The sequence below is a fragment of the Solea senegalensis genome, linkage group LG6 (assembly GCF_019176455.1).
Source record: "Solea senegalensis isolate Sse05_10M linkage group LG6, IFAPA_SoseM_1, whole genome shotgun sequence".
Lineage (NCBI taxonomy): Eukaryota > Metazoa > Chordata > Actinopteri > Pleuronectiformes > Soleidae > Solea > Solea senegalensis.
The window spans coordinates 15,032,649-15,048,943 of NC_058026.1; the positions used below are offsets into that span (position 1 = coordinate 15,032,649).

The 16,295-nt window shown below is 43.6% G+C and overlaps 1 protein-coding gene across 2 annotated transcripts in view; it reads left to right on the forward strand.

The window, feature by feature from the left end:
- dlc1 (DLC1 Rho GTPase activating protein) overlaps positions 1-12,967 on the forward strand; it is a 71,925-nt gene extending 58,958 nt beyond the window's left edge. For both annotated transcript variants that reach the window (XM_044029267.1, XM_044029268.1), the window contains 12 exons: positions 438-519; positions 1,557-1,620; positions 3,047-4,716; positions 5,534-5,713; positions 7,325-7,484; positions 8,361-8,568; positions 8,996-9,212; positions 9,788-9,902; positions 10,867-11,082; positions 11,863-12,080; positions 12,216-12,389; positions 12,478-12,967. In XM_044029267.1, coding sequence (XP_043885202.1) covers positions 438-519; positions 1,557-1,620; positions 3,047-4,716; positions 5,534-5,713; positions 7,325-7,484; positions 8,361-8,568; positions 8,996-9,212; positions 9,788-9,902; positions 10,867-11,082; positions 11,863-12,080; positions 12,216-12,389; positions 12,478-12,577 — 3,404 coding nt within the window. In that variant the 3' untranslated portion in view covers positions 12,578-12,967. The remainder of the gene's footprint in view (positions 1-437; positions 520-1,556; positions 1,621-3,046; positions 4,717-5,533; positions 5,714-7,324; positions 7,485-8,360; positions 8,569-8,995; positions 9,213-9,787; positions 9,903-10,866; positions 11,083-11,862; positions 12,081-12,215; positions 12,390-12,477) is intronic.
- Positions 12,968-16,295: the final 3,328 nt, after the last annotated feature.

A 16,295-nucleotide genomic window follows, 5' to 3' on the forward strand; every position in this document is an offset into this window, starting at 1 on the left:
ATGCCACAATATGGAACCTAAAAATCCTAAAACATTATTGTACACTTTACCAGTGCTGTGACCAAGAGTCAATAAGCGATCCTGTTAATGAGGTAGACTACAGAGAAAGAACGAAAAGTAGAAAAGGAAGTGGACCTCTGAGCCATGGTGAAGTACCTATTGTCATTCTTCAATCAATCCACTGTTCTCTCCCTCTGTGCTCCACATCCCCCCTGCCTGTCGGGCCTGAAAGCTGCAGCTGTGTTTGTTTGGTCGGCTAAGACGCTACTTCCCCTTTTAGCTTTTCATCAAGGCTGTATGGGGGTAGAAGGTGGGACGGAAGATCCTGATGGGTGTTTTTTAGAGGTTCGGGGTCGTATCTTTAGTTTCATCTTAGCACACTGATCCCATCAGTAGCAGGAAGATGCTGACACAAATCTGTCTCTCTCTCTTTTCAGATGCCCTATTTCCTATTGACATCTCTTCTGTCACCAGAGACCATGACTTCCTCGATCGGGATGCGATTGAGGCTCTCTGCAGGTGAGATTACAAGACATACTGAACCTTTCATGCTGTACTTTCTCCCTTCTTCCTTTACCTTTTCCATACTATCTTGCTCCCAAAAGAAATCATGTGGGCATGACTTCAAAAGTTCGCATGCTATAAAAGGCTGGCGACGAGATGAAAGAATGACACGATAAGAACCCTGGAGCCATGTGCTGTATCTTTTTCTTCTCCCCATTTAGTTATGAGCCCTTTTTTATTTTGTTCTGTCTCTGTGGCTGATGTTGTTTACCTGCCTTGTATCATCTCGCTCCCATTTTCCCTGTTAGATTATACAGTCACGCAATGCTCATGTGCACCTGAGGAATAAATGGTTTCAGCACCACACTTGCATTGGTGTTTGTATTTGTGAAAACTGGGGACAGGAGAAAATGAGGTCGTGCTGGTCATTGTGTTTGCATTCTAGTTGCTTCTCCTGCCACATTAATTAGCATGTGAGGAGGAGATTAATGGCTCTTTAATGGAGTTGGCTCCGTCATCAAATTGTAACTCTCAGTAATAAACCACAGCAGGTGTCCTATGCATCTGGAAGCTATCATCTCAGTGTGCCCTCTTGGCAGCCTTTCACCCCCTCCCCACAAGTCCAACTATCCCTCAGCTCCCATCCCTTCATCTCTCCATTGTTACATGATCTGCTCTAAGAGCTCTCCAGAGGGTGGACCCCACCACCACCCTTGCTCCCCTTCTCCAGGTGGCTGGGGGGATAAGCTTTCTGCCCCCTCCCTGGGCTTTCGTCGCCACTCCAGCAGAATTCATTCTCCCTGCTCTCTCTTTTTCTGTGCCCCTCTCATTTTCTTCCTGTGCATGTGAGGATTATCCTTCAGCAGCTCATTAGCTAACCTGGGTGCACCGTGACTCCCCTGTCTTTCCCTTCCCCTCTGCTGCTTTTTTTCCATCCTTTCTTCAATTATACACCCTCTTGGTGATGAGAGGTTTGCTAACCCTAACCCTTGAGCTTGATTTATTTTTAAAGCCCATTTTGCATTGAACCACTTTTGGATGTGTTTGTACAGGAGACTGAACACTCTCAACAAGTGTGCTCTGATGAGACTGGAAATATCACCGCAGAGAAAACGAGTAAGTGCACATGCATACACATGAACTGAAAAGACCATGTGAATTTCTTCAAAAACCACAATTGCATTTCCTTGACTCAGCCACCAGTTCACTTTGTGTTTTCTCTCATGTTGTTTAATGAGAAGGCACCTGTTAGTTTTATTTGTATATCACATGGGCTGTGTGAACCCTAGGGGGAAGGACGAGAAAGGAGGATAGCTTTAATGTCTTAATAAAGGGGTCTGCATATGCTACGACCTCCCCCTAGTTGAGAAGTGCAACCTCTCTTGCCTTAATATTCCTCTTTCCTCTGCCTCACCATAAATGTGCATTGTCTCTCTGGGTTAAGTTATCAAAACTGGAGAATATTCTGTACTCTGCAATGTCCATAAACAAACATTAAGAAGATTCTAAAATTTAATTACATTTGTCAATTATTTGAACCCCAAATATCAGCCCTTAAATGAGTCAATCAATGAATCAGTCTGTTACTAATACACCATCAATCTGTGATAGAGATTTTACCTTTTTATACAATTTAACCTACTCACTTTTAGCCTTAAGCAGTACACAGTAACATCCTTGTTCCGTGTGTGGTGGCATTCATTAGGATGACCCTTTCTGTGTCACCTTTCATTTCAGGAGTCAACAGAAGAGTAGGGGGAGTCAAAGAGGTTATTTGCTACCACCCCCCCCCACACCCTCAAAACTTAGACAGCTTAGGAAGGCATTGATCTCCTCACGTCTTAACATTCCCATTTCAATTCTGTAGATTCCCCTACGCGTTCAAACTACTGCATTGAATGTTGTGGTGGTTTGATGGTTTGAGGATAAGATATCTCCAGAATGTTGATAAATGTCAGTTCTCAGAATGAACAGCTGTTATCTCACATTCCAACCAGCATAACAGGAGAAACCAGCCCATATTAGATTGTCCTCCTTTGTGAGAGCCCTGTGTGTAGCAGGGATAGAACTCCCCCTTTGCTGGTGATTGTTTTTTACACCATGAGTGTATGTGCGTGTGGGTGAGACAGAGCTTGGTTTACTCTTTCATGGATAAGGAATTAAAATTGACTATGGCAATGTATCTGTCTTACAATTCAATGCTGGAGGGGCGGTGACCCCAGTCTGGTCGGCTGCACTGAGAGCTATGGGGGTCATAATGGAATTTCCTGAACTTCCTTCAGGGCCTGAGATAGATTAACTAAACTGGGGGAGGTGTGTACATTTTGGGAAGGTGACTTTTGCAAGCCATGATTTATGAGTATATTTCAGGTATTTCATAGTTCATAACAATTATAAATTATATTCCACAATTGGTGAGGAATGTTGGGGAAGGAAATAGGAAATATAGCAGTGCATAATACTTTTCCTTCACCCTCTGTATCTTTTTCCCTTGCTATCCCCCCTCCCCGCCCATCTCTATCCCTCCTTCTCCCTAATCCAGAGTGAAGACTCTGACGAGGATGAGCCTTGTGCCATCAGCGGCCGATGGACCTTCCAAAGGGACAGCAAGCGCTGGTCACGTATGGAGGAGCTGGAGGTTTTCTCCTCACTGTCCACAGATACCACACAGGCCTCTTCATTCTCCAAGGACCAAGTATCCCAAAAGGGCAAGCTGGCCCTACATGAAGGCAACAGTTCGGAGAGTGTGTTGACCGACCTCAGTGAGCAACCTGAGGTGGGCTCCATCCACAGCAGTGGGAGTGGAGGAAGAGGAGAAGAGAAGGGGCATGGTGCCACCCTGGTAAATGAAGCTGTACCTGCTGGTGCCACTCGTGCCAGCTCTGTAGCCAGCATGTGTTCATCCTCAGGTACAGGTGGCTCAGGATGTGCTAATGAAGACTCTTTTTCTGATGGGTTGCCCCCTTCACCTTTAGAGACACTTGGGCAGTTCACATTTGACATGAAAACAGGAATTGGAGGACTGAGCACGAGTCTCGACAGAGGAGGGGGCGGTGGTAAAAGCACACGCTCGCGAGCCAAAAGTTTCCTAAAGAGGATGGAAAGTCTTCGACTGCGCAGTGGCACCTCGTCCAAGAGGAAGAAGAAGGGGAGCACCAGTGGAGGGAAGATAGAAATCAGCGGACCTGTCATCAAAGAGGGTCTGGATGATGACAAGTTGAGAAGGCTCAATTGTGTGGACATCCCCAGTATCAACCTCAACCAGAACCTCAATCACCACCGCAATCCCACGCAGACAATGACACTTAACCGGAATCGCTCTGTATCCTACTCCACTCAGACGAGCCATGGCAGCACCGGGAGTACAGGTAGCAGCCAGTCGGAGGCCAGCAGTGGCAGTGCAGTGAGTACGCCAAGCCCAGTGACTCGTGCTCGCAGCCACAGCACGGCCGCAGGATCTAGTAAGAGAGGAGGAATGTATTTGGAGGGTTTCGATCCTTTCAGTATTCTCCAACAAGCTTCAGATTGTCAGCCAAAACCCCCATCCAAATCTCCTATGCCCATCATCTGCCAAACTAGTAATGGGATGACAGTTGATGAGCAGAACCGCAGGAACAACTGTGGTGTTCAAGACAATGTCAGACAAGTGGGGGAAGAAGAGGAGGAGGAAGAAGAAGGCATGGTCTTCTTCTACTTACCAGAAGGTCACAAGCCAGGAACTTTCCCCAAAGCCCTGCAGGACGGGAGTTCACGCAATAACAATGGGAATGATAATGGAAACTCTGTGGTGCTCAGGGGGCGGCAAAGTAGACGCCAGCGCCGTGGCTCTTCAGGCTCTGTCGATAGCCGCCTCAGTTTTTATGACAATGTCCCCTACACTGAGAGAGAGGATGAGGGAGAGGAGGAAGAGGGCAATGAACACAAACTGGAGGAGGTGCTACAACATGTCAGCAGACTGCACCGTTTCAATGCTTGGTCTGAAGCTGTGGTTGGTGAAGAGGAGGATGAGGAAGATGAAGAGGAAGAAGGAGACTCAGACTCAGCGTTAGACTCAGCCTCTCCATGCCCATCTTCTCCTCTGCAAAACCGGCTAGAAGAGACAGAGAATGGAAGTGACCAGGACAGCACAGGAAATCCGCTGGGGGAGGGAGAGGAAGGGATGAGAGAAAGAAGAGATTCTGGTGTCGGAGCATCTTTAACCCGAACCAGCAGGTCAGTGAACTTTTTTTTTATTTTGTTTATTTACATGTGCAGCACATCTGCATTGCTTTTATTTAGGCACATACTCTACATCATGTTGAATATTTGTGTATCCTGTCTGATTCCAGCCTTCTACAGTGGAGTTAGAGGATGAATAATAATAACAAAAAATCAGTAGCAGTAACTTGTTTTAATACACATATTAAAAGCTTTCAAACTAGCATTTTTAGAAGGTAGCTTCATTGAGAACTCTGTTATTTTGTGTGTTTACTTCTCATAGCGTTGTTGCGTAGGTGAACTGATCCTTTAAGTCACAGTCATCCAGGCAGCAGCTTACTCTTGCTGTCAGCCTCCGTCAGTCCTTTCAAACATTACTGTAATGCACAAAAATCTTAAAGGCAACAAATAGAAAGAACAATAAAAAGAGTTCTCCATAGCAAGTGACAGCAACCGGTAAACACTGGGACACGCTGAGACGTCTGTCATTACATAATGGCGCTGAATACTTTGGAATGCTGCTTTGTCTCCATGGGGACCGTTTTTGTTCCTTTGGGAATCCACAGACAGAATTACACGAGGGGGCTGTGGATGTTTAGTCCTTCAGACAATCTTTTGTTTGACGTGTACATAAATCCCTGTAATCCCTAAACCGATCACTTGGCACACAACGACAAACACTAATGTGGCCATGTGTTATTCCTTAAGTTTTTTTCTCTGTGTTCACAAAAGCATAACACAGTTCCCATGAGTCAAATGGCTAATTTGTAGTCAACAGTTTTCTTCTCACATCTCAATTTGCACTGTCTCCTTCTCTTTCTCTGCACTCCAGGCCACAGAAACTCCGCTGGCCAAGTTTCCAGAACTCCCATCAGCCCAGCTTGGCCTCCGCCCAGCTCCAGATTAGCTGCCAGTCTGTGTTACAGATGAACCTGCTCCAGAAGCTCTCCCTGCTGCAGCTCACTGCTCTGCTGGAGAAACATACTCCTACAAACAAACATGGCTTCAGCTGGTGAGTGGACTGGGGGCTTATGTGAGGGAAACACTGACGTTATGTACTGAGGAGACAGTGATTGTATTTAGTGTTTTTTCAGCACACGCTTAGATTTTTCGGCTGGTTTTTCCAAGTTCAATGCGTTGTGCTGTGCTCTGTGCTGAGCTAATTGTTCCTCATATGTGATGCCCTTCAGTTTATCCATTCAGCCAGCCAATTGTTACCCCTCCATCCCAACAGTCTCCTAGACCCTTCCATCTGCAGGTTGTTGTATAGTGTGGTGATGGCTGTCCACAGAGGTTGGGTTTCACATTCTTTTCCCAGCCCCGTAATTGCTGGGAAGGGGCGTACATTGTATTTTTCTCAACGGGGCAATAATGGCTGTTCACACGCATTGCGTTACAAGAGCTGGAGGCTCGAAAGATCTCTCTCTCAGCAATTATCACCCCACCACAACCTTCTCTCCACCAACTCCTGGAGTACCAGCCTCACCTTTTTTTTTTTATCTTGTTTAACATGTTTTGATAACCCCCACTATTGTATTCAAATACTGGGTAAAAGTCTTTTTGATAGATCATTTTCAAACAAAAAGCAGTGCAAAATACTAAATAATACATTCTTCCGTCAACATATGAGAGGAACAGTGACCCAGAATGGCCTGATTTTTTATGTGTGAAGTAATAGACTGCCTCTGAATTCCAGATCGGAAAATGAATTAAATGAAAAATTATTTATACTCAAGAACGTCTTTGAGCAGAATTTAAATGCATTAAGACAGTCCAGGAAAGACAGAGGCCACTTGTTGGGCCACTGGAGGCTCACACATAATCAGAATTCCGGGCTGAGATCATAATACGCTCCTTTTCCACTTTTCCCAAACTGTGGTTCTGAGAGTCTTGTGAACGGCTCTTACAAAGACAAGCTTGTCCCGAGTTTCACATAGCGTCTTTCTGCTAAACACACTCGCACCCATGCACAGAACCACAGCTATAAATCTGTGGGCACATTCTTGTGAAACAGTCAAGAGTTGAATGTTTCAACTCTGGGTTTGTGGTTACAGACTTGCTGTTTGCTTGCACCCAAGTGCGCATGTGTGCATGCACATACACATACATACACATACACCCAGGGCCACAAATAGTGAGGCAGACACTTGGTGCGGATGTATAAAGCAGTGGGATCCTCCCCTTTTGACAGGCAAACATACATCCCACCCCTCTTCTGTTGTCCCCTCACCCTGTTTATCCACCCCCCTCATAAACCTGGAGACAGGCTTCTGCAGCAGCCTGGTTTCATAAAAGACACACACACACACACACACACAGTCTGTCCAACCCAATTGGTGGGTTTTAGGTTTAAATTAGTTAAATGTGTGCTTTTTAAATTGAACACACTTGGTTAATCCTGATTAATAAATCAAATTCTATCAAACTCAAGGCCTGCATCGTCTTGTTTACTGCAGAATGTTGGCTTGTTGACTTAAGTCACTACAGATGTGCTTTCTTCAGAGAAAAATGTGTTAAATACACACCAAGACTCACCTCAGTATCAAGATACATGTCTGTATCCCGTCTTGGATTTATTGATGACTTATTTGTTTGTGTGTGTGTGTGTGTGTGTGTGTTGTAGGGCTGTGCCAAAGTTTATGAAGCGGATCAAGGTGCGGGACTACAAAGACAGGAATGTGTTTGGTGTGCCACTACAAGTCATCGTCCAGCGGACAGGCCAGCCCCTCCCTCAGGGAATCCAGCAGGCCATGCGCTATTTGCGCAATCAGTGCCTAGACCAGGTAACTTCTGAACTGCACATGTTTGGACATATGTACACATAAACCTGTGCTTATTCTTTAATTGCATGTGTACTTAATGTCATAATTCCTGCCAGCCTGTCATTTAGCTTAAATTACTGTGGTGAAAAGAAAAACCTGTGCTTAAGTAACCTAAGTGTTTAAGTTACATAATATTACTTTTAGGTTTTTAGGTATTTTATGTACTTTAGGTATCAGTCAAATAATCACCCATGGTTTGCTTTTTTCACTGGTCAAAAAGCCTGAAACCCACTCAGTTGATGTGTATAAATGGTTTCTGTTTTCCTCCCATTCCATTGTCACACATAAGCTAAAGTGGGTGGACCTGGGTCGAGTCGAAGGCTACAGCTGTTAAGTCACCTGTGGCCTTCTGTTTAACCTCCATACTGTATGAAAGATCTATCTATCTGTGTATCTGTGTGAGAGTGTAGTTATAATGGAAAGGAGGAAGAAATTCTCAGAAAATACCCTTTTAATGGAGGATAAAACAGAAAAGATAGGTATTCTTGTTTTTTGGTGAAAGATAATGAAAAAAAAATTCAGCCAGCAACCTTTTTCTCTTTTTCTCCCAAACATTGCCATTTCATACAGCCTAAAAAGGCTTCATAACATTCAAGATAAGAAAGCTTAGTGGGTGCCATGGGAGCGTTTGGTAAATACAGTCAACGTGATTTGTTGTGATGTAACTGTGTTGACTGTGAGTGCTGGATTTGGGGATAAGCCAAGACTATTATTTTTTAATGATAACAACCTGACCACTAATCCCCATGAGTATACAGCAGTTCAGAGCTGACTTCTCAAGAGTCCATACATGTGTGTGTGATGTAACCCTCTTTTGGTCGCCGTCTCTCTGTTCAGGTGGGTCTTTTCAGGAAATCGGGGGTTAAATCTCGAATCCAAGCTCTTCGCCAAATGAATGAAGCGAGCGGCGCTGATGGAGGGGGAGTGAGCTACGAGGGCCAGTCAGCCTATGATGTTGCAGACATGCTGAAACAGTACTTCAGAGATTTACCAGAACCCCTGCTTACAAGCAAACTGTCCGAGACCTTCCTTCAGATCTATCAGTGTAAGAATACGCACAAATGCTTTTATTAACAAGGTCACATACTTACAGCCACGCGTGTTGTTTTAGTGCGACAGATGCTTGCCTGTTGTAGAGCAAGAAATTGTGAAATTGTAAAAGGAAAGCAAACAAGATGAGCACAGGAAATGCCTGTGGAATAAATGGGAAGCACAGCATAATCTCTGCTATAGTATTGGCTCATTCTTCTGAGACTCACTTCTAACATTATGATTTGAATAGGTACATTAGTAAGTGTTTATATAAGATAACACTAAAGACTGTCCTGTGCATGAAGCATGGACACGTGACAGCTGTCCCATAATAAATCACCCGTGGCTCCTTTCTGATTGAACTAACAGACCCTAAAATAGACGGTATGATGAAGCACGACAGTGGATATATGTAACTCATTTTCCATTTTCCTCTGCAGACATGCCTAAAGAGCTCCGTTTGCAGGCAGCCCGCGCCGCTGTGCTGCTGCTGCCTGATGAGAACCGAGCAGCACTGAGGACTCTGCTGTGTCTGCTGAGCGACGTCACGGCCAGCGTGGCTGAGAACCAGATGACGCCCACCAACCTGGCCGTTTGTCTGGCGCCGTCACTCTTTCATCTCAACACCCTGCGCCGCAAGGAGAGCTCCTCACCAAGGTGTGTGTCCCAGCAAGGTCGACCAATCCCGATCCGTTTTTTTGTGACCAAACATTAGGTTTGTGTCACCTTAACTAAAGTTGTTACACATGATACCATGGTTAATGCTAGTTTTAAGGTGGTGCTACACAAGCTAAATATTTGAACCCATCCGGACAGCTCCCACTGAGCTTGGGATGGACATCCCAGAACGTGTACCACTGTGATTGGGTTCATTCTTTACTATCACTGACATAGTTATTGCATTGGCAGCTTACATAACATGTAATATACTGCACATGAAAACAGGAAAGGGACACTTTAAAGAAACAAATGAGCAGGATCCTTTAAAGAGAGGACAGAGAAAAAAAGGGAAGGAAGGGCGAGAGACAGACACAAATGGAAAAGTTGCATAAACATCATAATGAAGAAACATGTTTTGTTTCACATTTGGCTCTTAAGGAGGAATGTTCATGTACAGCAAATCTTTCTTTCGTTGTCATCTTCAAACCCACCTGCTTCCTCTGCCATTTTTTTCAACTGTTGTCTCCCTGGTGGTCACTGACTGATCTTATCTTCCTCCTCCCTGGTCATAGGGTGATGAACCGAAAGCAGACACTGGGAAAGCCGGACCAGAGGGACCTGAACGAGAACCTGGCTGCTACTCATGGTTTGGCACACATGATCCAGGAGTGCAGGAAACTCTTCCGGGTTAGTAGTTACAAACACTGGGACTAAATTTTTATTAAAATGAGCTTTGACCTTAAATCTGTATGGACTGGTTAGCTCATGAAGGTGCCATTAAAAAGAAAAGCTATTGTTTGTCAAACACATTGTGTCCCTGTCTCTGCACTTAAAACATCATGCCGTCATTTGCTCAAGCAACGTTGCGATCACGCAAAGCAATTGCACCCACTGGCCATCCAGAGTCATACAGAACAAGACTTCAACTTTCATCTTTCTGCCCATTTTAACCCAACTCAAGCTAGTTAAAAACATACAGCAGTTTCACAAAGTTACAAGCCCATGAATCCACCTCAGCCAGTGGTGGTTGCATGTGTCCACAAGCAGAGCACTTGATAGGATCAACAGGAAATAATCAGCAAACCGCTCTATAACTAATCCAATTACAGTGACATTCAAGCCAAAAAATGTTCGCTGCCCAGCACAGTTTTCTCAGAGATGCTATAGTAATTTTTATTTAATTGTGGGAGACCTTCCTGGCTTCCTCTTGGTATTATTGTTAAATCACACAACAAGTAAACCAATTATCTCATCATTGCTTACTCAGAATTTGATTTCTACTTGCTTGTGGAGGTAGATAAGCTGACCTATGAAATAATTGACCGCAATCAGCCGCTAATTAAACCAATCTTTTTCCTTTGTAATGACATTGTTAGTATCATAAAGATTCATTTGAATTAACCTTCATCCAGATGCAAGGATCAAATTATTCAGAGAGGAAATAATAAGAATATATATATAAGAATAAATAACCTTCACAAGGAGATAAATATAGAGTGATTGATTTCAGGTTATGTTCATTAAATTACACATGAAAAAAATAAATATTTTTCTTTAAGTAAGGGACAGTAAGGAATATAATCCGATCACATCAAGTCCTTTTACTCATCCTACACTATATGCTTTTTCCAATCTTTTTTCTTTTCCACAGATACCAGAGGAAATGAATCGCTGCAGAAACTCCTATGTGGAGCAGGCACTCCTGCCTCGGCGCCTGGAGGATTTTGGTAGTGAGGAGGCGGGGAAGGGAGGCTATAGGACGTATCTACGCGACAGCCTAGACGCCCTCCTCAAAGAGGCCAAGGACAAGTTCAGGGGTTATGACAGCTGCTCCACACCTGAGCACGCCGAGCTGTCCTGCAGAAAGGTACGCCCACATTTTGTTTGCCGGCTTTCCATCGTCAATTTTAGAATAATGGAATAGAGTATGTTTGTTTGTGGCAGAATCTGAGACACAACGTGACAGTAATGGAACTTATGTAAGATGAACTTACAAGAGAAAAGCTGATCAATCTATCATTTGTGTGTAAACACAGCACCGTGAAGCTGCACACAATCTCTCCTTCACTTTGTTTCCGGTCTTCTCCTTCCCTCACTCCTCATGTTCGCCTCCCGCTCTCCACTGCTCCCCTAAATATCTAGTTGAAAACCAACAGTTAGGGTTTCCTGTAGAGAAACACATCTGTGTGAAACTGGTCTGGCCCTTGGCCTCTCATTCCCATCCCACTACTGGACTGCATCCCAGAATGACATCAGCTTGACATACACACACACAACCATGTGGAACCTCACTATTATCCCAGGCCTACATTTCCTGTGTCTAGTCTGGAAGGTTATCTATTCACCAGTTAGTCTATTCACCGCAGAGTCACAAGGCAAAGAGAGTGCGTGTTCTTTATCATCTGACAGAAGCAGCTGACTTAGCTCAAGGGCAATTAGAGTTTTTAGAGTCAGACTGTTGTGCAATAAAATTATAGCTGGATTACCATATCTAATTCAGAGATTAGATATCGTACCGGATGTTTCCGAACAGTTACACACGATAGATGAAGTTCATACGTAGCACACATGAGCGTTCTCCCTCAAAAGTAGTATGGATGTGTGTATCAGGATACTCTGTATGTAAATGACCCGTCTTCTCCTCCAGGTGCATGATGGGTTTCCTCTGCGGCTGTGGAAGGTGACTGCGGAGGTGCCTGCAAGTCCAGAGGAGGTGCTGACACGCCTGCTACGGGAACAGGCCCACTGGGACGAGGACCTGCTTGAGAGTCGAGTGGTGGAAACCCTGGATGAGAAGACAGAGGTCTATCAGTATGTCCGGAACACCATGGCTCCACATCCCACCAGAGACCACGTGGTGCTCAGGTACAACGTTCACTCACTCACTCCTCCATCTTCTCCCTCTCCTTTACTTCCCACTTATTTTTCACGGTTAACTTGTTTTATTGTCCTGTGTCTTTTTTCTATGTCTAACTTCTTTTGCTCTCTTTTTGTTACCAGAACATGGGTAACAGACCTGCCAAAGGGAGCATGTGCACTCGTGTGTACATCTGTGGACCATGAGGGGGCGCCCGTTGTCGGCATTCGCGCAAATGTCCTCATCTCGCGTTACTTCATCGAATCCTGTGGAAGCAACAAATCCAGACTCACGCATATTTCCAGGGTCGACTGCAGGTTGGTGGAGGATTCACTGGAGCAAAAATCTGTTGTCGCTCAAGTTGTTCGGTCTGATCTAACACTGTCTCTTTTTTTTCTATTTCAGGGGTCATTTTCCAGAGTGGTACAATAAATTGTATGGACACTTGTGTGCTGCTGAGGTGGCACGAATACGCGAGTCTTTCACTGCACCCATGGACAAATGAGATAGCGGTGTGCAGTTGGGATCTTCAGAGCTTTTTTTTTTTCAAACCTTGGCATCTCATACCATCATTTGGATCCTACTGGGGACATAATATGACTCATTTCACCCTTTCTAACAGAGTGGTCAATGGGGTTCAAACCTCTGTATACACATATTGAATGGAAAAACCCTGGATCACAGATTGAAGGACTTTTTTTCCCCCCCTGCTCTGATAACCTTACAGCAGAGTGATGCTACATTTTTGAACTTGTTTTATTGAAGCTCTGAGTCTGCTGCCAAGAGGACTCGTACCACACACACACATGCATCTGGGCCAAAGGACATGATGTTGCTGATACAGGATGTAAGGTTTAAACTTTATCCAAAGGGTGCTATTGCTTCTAAGAAGCAAATGGGGTTGAGTCTGTGTGTGTCTGTGAGCATGTATGTGTATCTGTCTATGTGAGTGCGCATGTGTGTGCGCATGTATGCAGAGATTAAAGAAAGTATTAAAAAATGAATTTTCTCAGCACTGGTTTTCCAGTCGCAGCATAATGTGTACATACAGTATTGTGTTCACAGTAACGGTCGGTGTCCGTCTTGTGTCTCTCCCTTTTCCTGTTACAGCAAAGCAGCAGGAGGAAACGCAAACAATATTATGGTCAGTTGATTGATGAGTCCATGGGTGAAGACAGATGTGAATGTGCTGGTAATATGCGGACTGAATGGAGACAATGGAGGAGAGGACGGTGTTAGACAACAGGTGGCTGAAAAGCACAGAAGGGGTTTGTGTCGCAGTAGAGGAAAGAAAGGCAGAGTCAGATTAGTGCGGTGGCTGGCTCACCAAAGGAAAGAAAAGAAAGAAAGGGGATCATTTCATAACATTACAAGTACACAATTTGTCATTCCCTTAATAAGAATTAACTCCTGCGTGTCATGGGTTTGACATGGAAGTGTTTTTGGTGACATGCTATGTGCAGCTCATGATGCAAAAAACAACAACAAACTATTCAGTGACGTTAAACATTAAGAGTCCATAACCTGTGTGTGTGTGTGACTGAGACTTAGTGTTAGCAAAAGGAAATGTTGCACATTTACAGAAATCAAAGACAACAGATTTGGTGGACCAATTATTATTTTATTTTTTTTAAAGAAGCTCATCCATATCGAGCGTTTCCTCACTATTGAAAGTGTCTGAGGTGATTTTGTAAGGAGCACAGCACAATTTACAGTTTTTCTAATTGTTGTCGGCTGGACCCCACTTGTACTTAGAAAAAAAAAAAACACAACAAGAAAAATAATTGACTTCGCAAGTGTTTTGATGTATACGAGAACAGAAAGAAAACAATGCACTGTCCAAAATTGCAACAAGAACCTCTGGCTAGCCCTAGAAGAAGACAACGATGAGAAGTAAACAGAAAACAAATTGTCCTTTTATAAAGGTGGAGATTTTACAGGTTTTACTGTAAAGAAGAGGGCAGAATGAATGTGTGATTTCAAAGGAAGGAAAAATATCTTTGTGTATGCTTCTTTCTCTGTACTGTCTTGTCGGTGTTTTAAACATTACATGTCATTAAAGGCGGTCATTACTGCAAAGTTCACTCGTAAAAAAACAAAAAAAACAACTCATGCTTCACTCTGAGGGCTTGCTTTGTGTCGTGCTACGGTTAATTCACTAAGCCATTGTCCATCGCATAAATGTCTGTAACTTCAACTGTGTCCCTGCCAAATAATAATGCATGACAATGACAGTTAATTTAAAAACAAATATATTTATACCTCAGATATATGTTTGTTTTGTATCATATCATTTTTATTTTATTTCATTGTAAATGTTAAGCTGTCGTGTTACAGAAATGAATAAATGTTTTATCTTTTTTAATAATATTATTTCTGTACAGGTTAATCAAAGTGCACTATTAAATATATTAAAATAACCGGTGTGTGTCCTGAGAGTTGCGTTACCTTGACAATGTTGTGGTTTTGTCCTAGTTTGGCTCCTTCAATCCCTCCTAATCTCTCCAGTCATTTGTTTACCCTACGTTTTATTCCAAGTGCTTACACTGAGTGCAGATCCAGGATTCAGACTTCAGAGGATTTCCCTCCTTGCTTAACCTCACCACCACATCCACCTCATTCCTGTCTTCATTCCACACCAATAAAGCCACAACTGGAGCTACATGCAGGCGGGTATCAACTGGCCTGGTAGAGGGTGATCTCACTCCCTGCCTTGTTTCCTACATAGCCATTTCATATAGCTGAAAACAATGGGGTCCATTGTACTACAGCTGGCCTGGACTAGAAGAGGCAGGCGTCAGCGAGGAGGAGCAGTAGTCATGCAGCAAAAAAACAAAGGGTCCAGTCGTCAGAGTAAGATTGTTTATAATCACTTTCCAAAGTGAGGAAACACATCTCTCACATGCTCACACTGAATGACGGTTTTCCATTATCTACAGTTTTATCCTCCACATGAGGGTCACGGAGGGCTGGAGACAATCCTAGCTGACATGGGGTGAAAGGCGGACAGTCTGTACCTGTCATGTCCTTGTATTTTTGCTCTTATCTAAACAGCGCAAGTGCAGGTACTTTCCGCACATACAGTGTGATAGGAAAAGCAAGTAGAAACTGTGGCAAAGACTTTCACATTTCTTCTGGTGAACCATAAAGTTACCCTGTACTTTTTTTACCCTGAGTACAACAGAGGAGCTAGAGATGAAGCAGAGCCCTCAAAAGACACACGCACATATAATTACATGTGCTGTCTTTGACCTTCAACAGACTTTCTGATAAAATAACAGAAAACTCCACTGTCAAATTCTTTTCCTTTCTATTTTTCTTGGACTTCTACTTCAAGACATCGCGTCACACAGTACAAGTCTCATGTTGTAAACCTCCGAGAACAAAAGACCTGGCAAAACAGCAATAAATAAACAGCGTGTAAATATCAAAACTTGTAAATGTAACTGTATGCGCGCTCACAGAAGCTGCTCTGTGTTTGTATGAGCATGTGTATATGTACAGTATTTCTGCTCACAATGCAAACACCTCTTGGAGATTATGCAGAGCCAGATAAGGCCGCACAACAGTCAGCAACAGCACCAAATTCCTGCACTGTTGTTTGAGAATTGAGTGCGCACGGTTTCCCACATTGATAAATAATGTGAACGTGTGTGAACGCTTGCACGTGTGTGCGTTGTTTTTGTCCAGTTTGTCATGATTTCTCTTTTCAAATATGCTGTAACAAAAACAGTGTGATGCCTACTGTTGGGTCCATACCAGTAGATGTTGTTATTATTTTATACTATGAGGTCCACACATTCAAATTCCCTCCTTATCCAGAGTTCCGCTAGTCCTGCTATTTTGGCATTCACATGAGGTGAACAGAACAGCAATAATAAAAGATGACAGCAGCATGAAGGACATTCAATCAGTGCCACATGCACAAGCATAATCTCAATTATATTTAGTCAACTGCATGACAGAACAGACTTTCTTCTCAGCTTCTGCAGCAGAGTATGTGCTCGCACAGAAGAAATCCCACAAGTGTGGCAAATATCTGACAGGAACTATGGGTCACGTAGCTCCATGCACACTGGCATGTTCCAGGGTATCACTTGTGTTTTTGTTGTGGCAACAGAGTATCCTGATAACGCCGTATTTTCACAGTCGAACTGCACAGTAAAGGAGGATTTAGTCACAGTTTGTCTTCATATCATTGCTTAACATCCTGTCTTTACCTT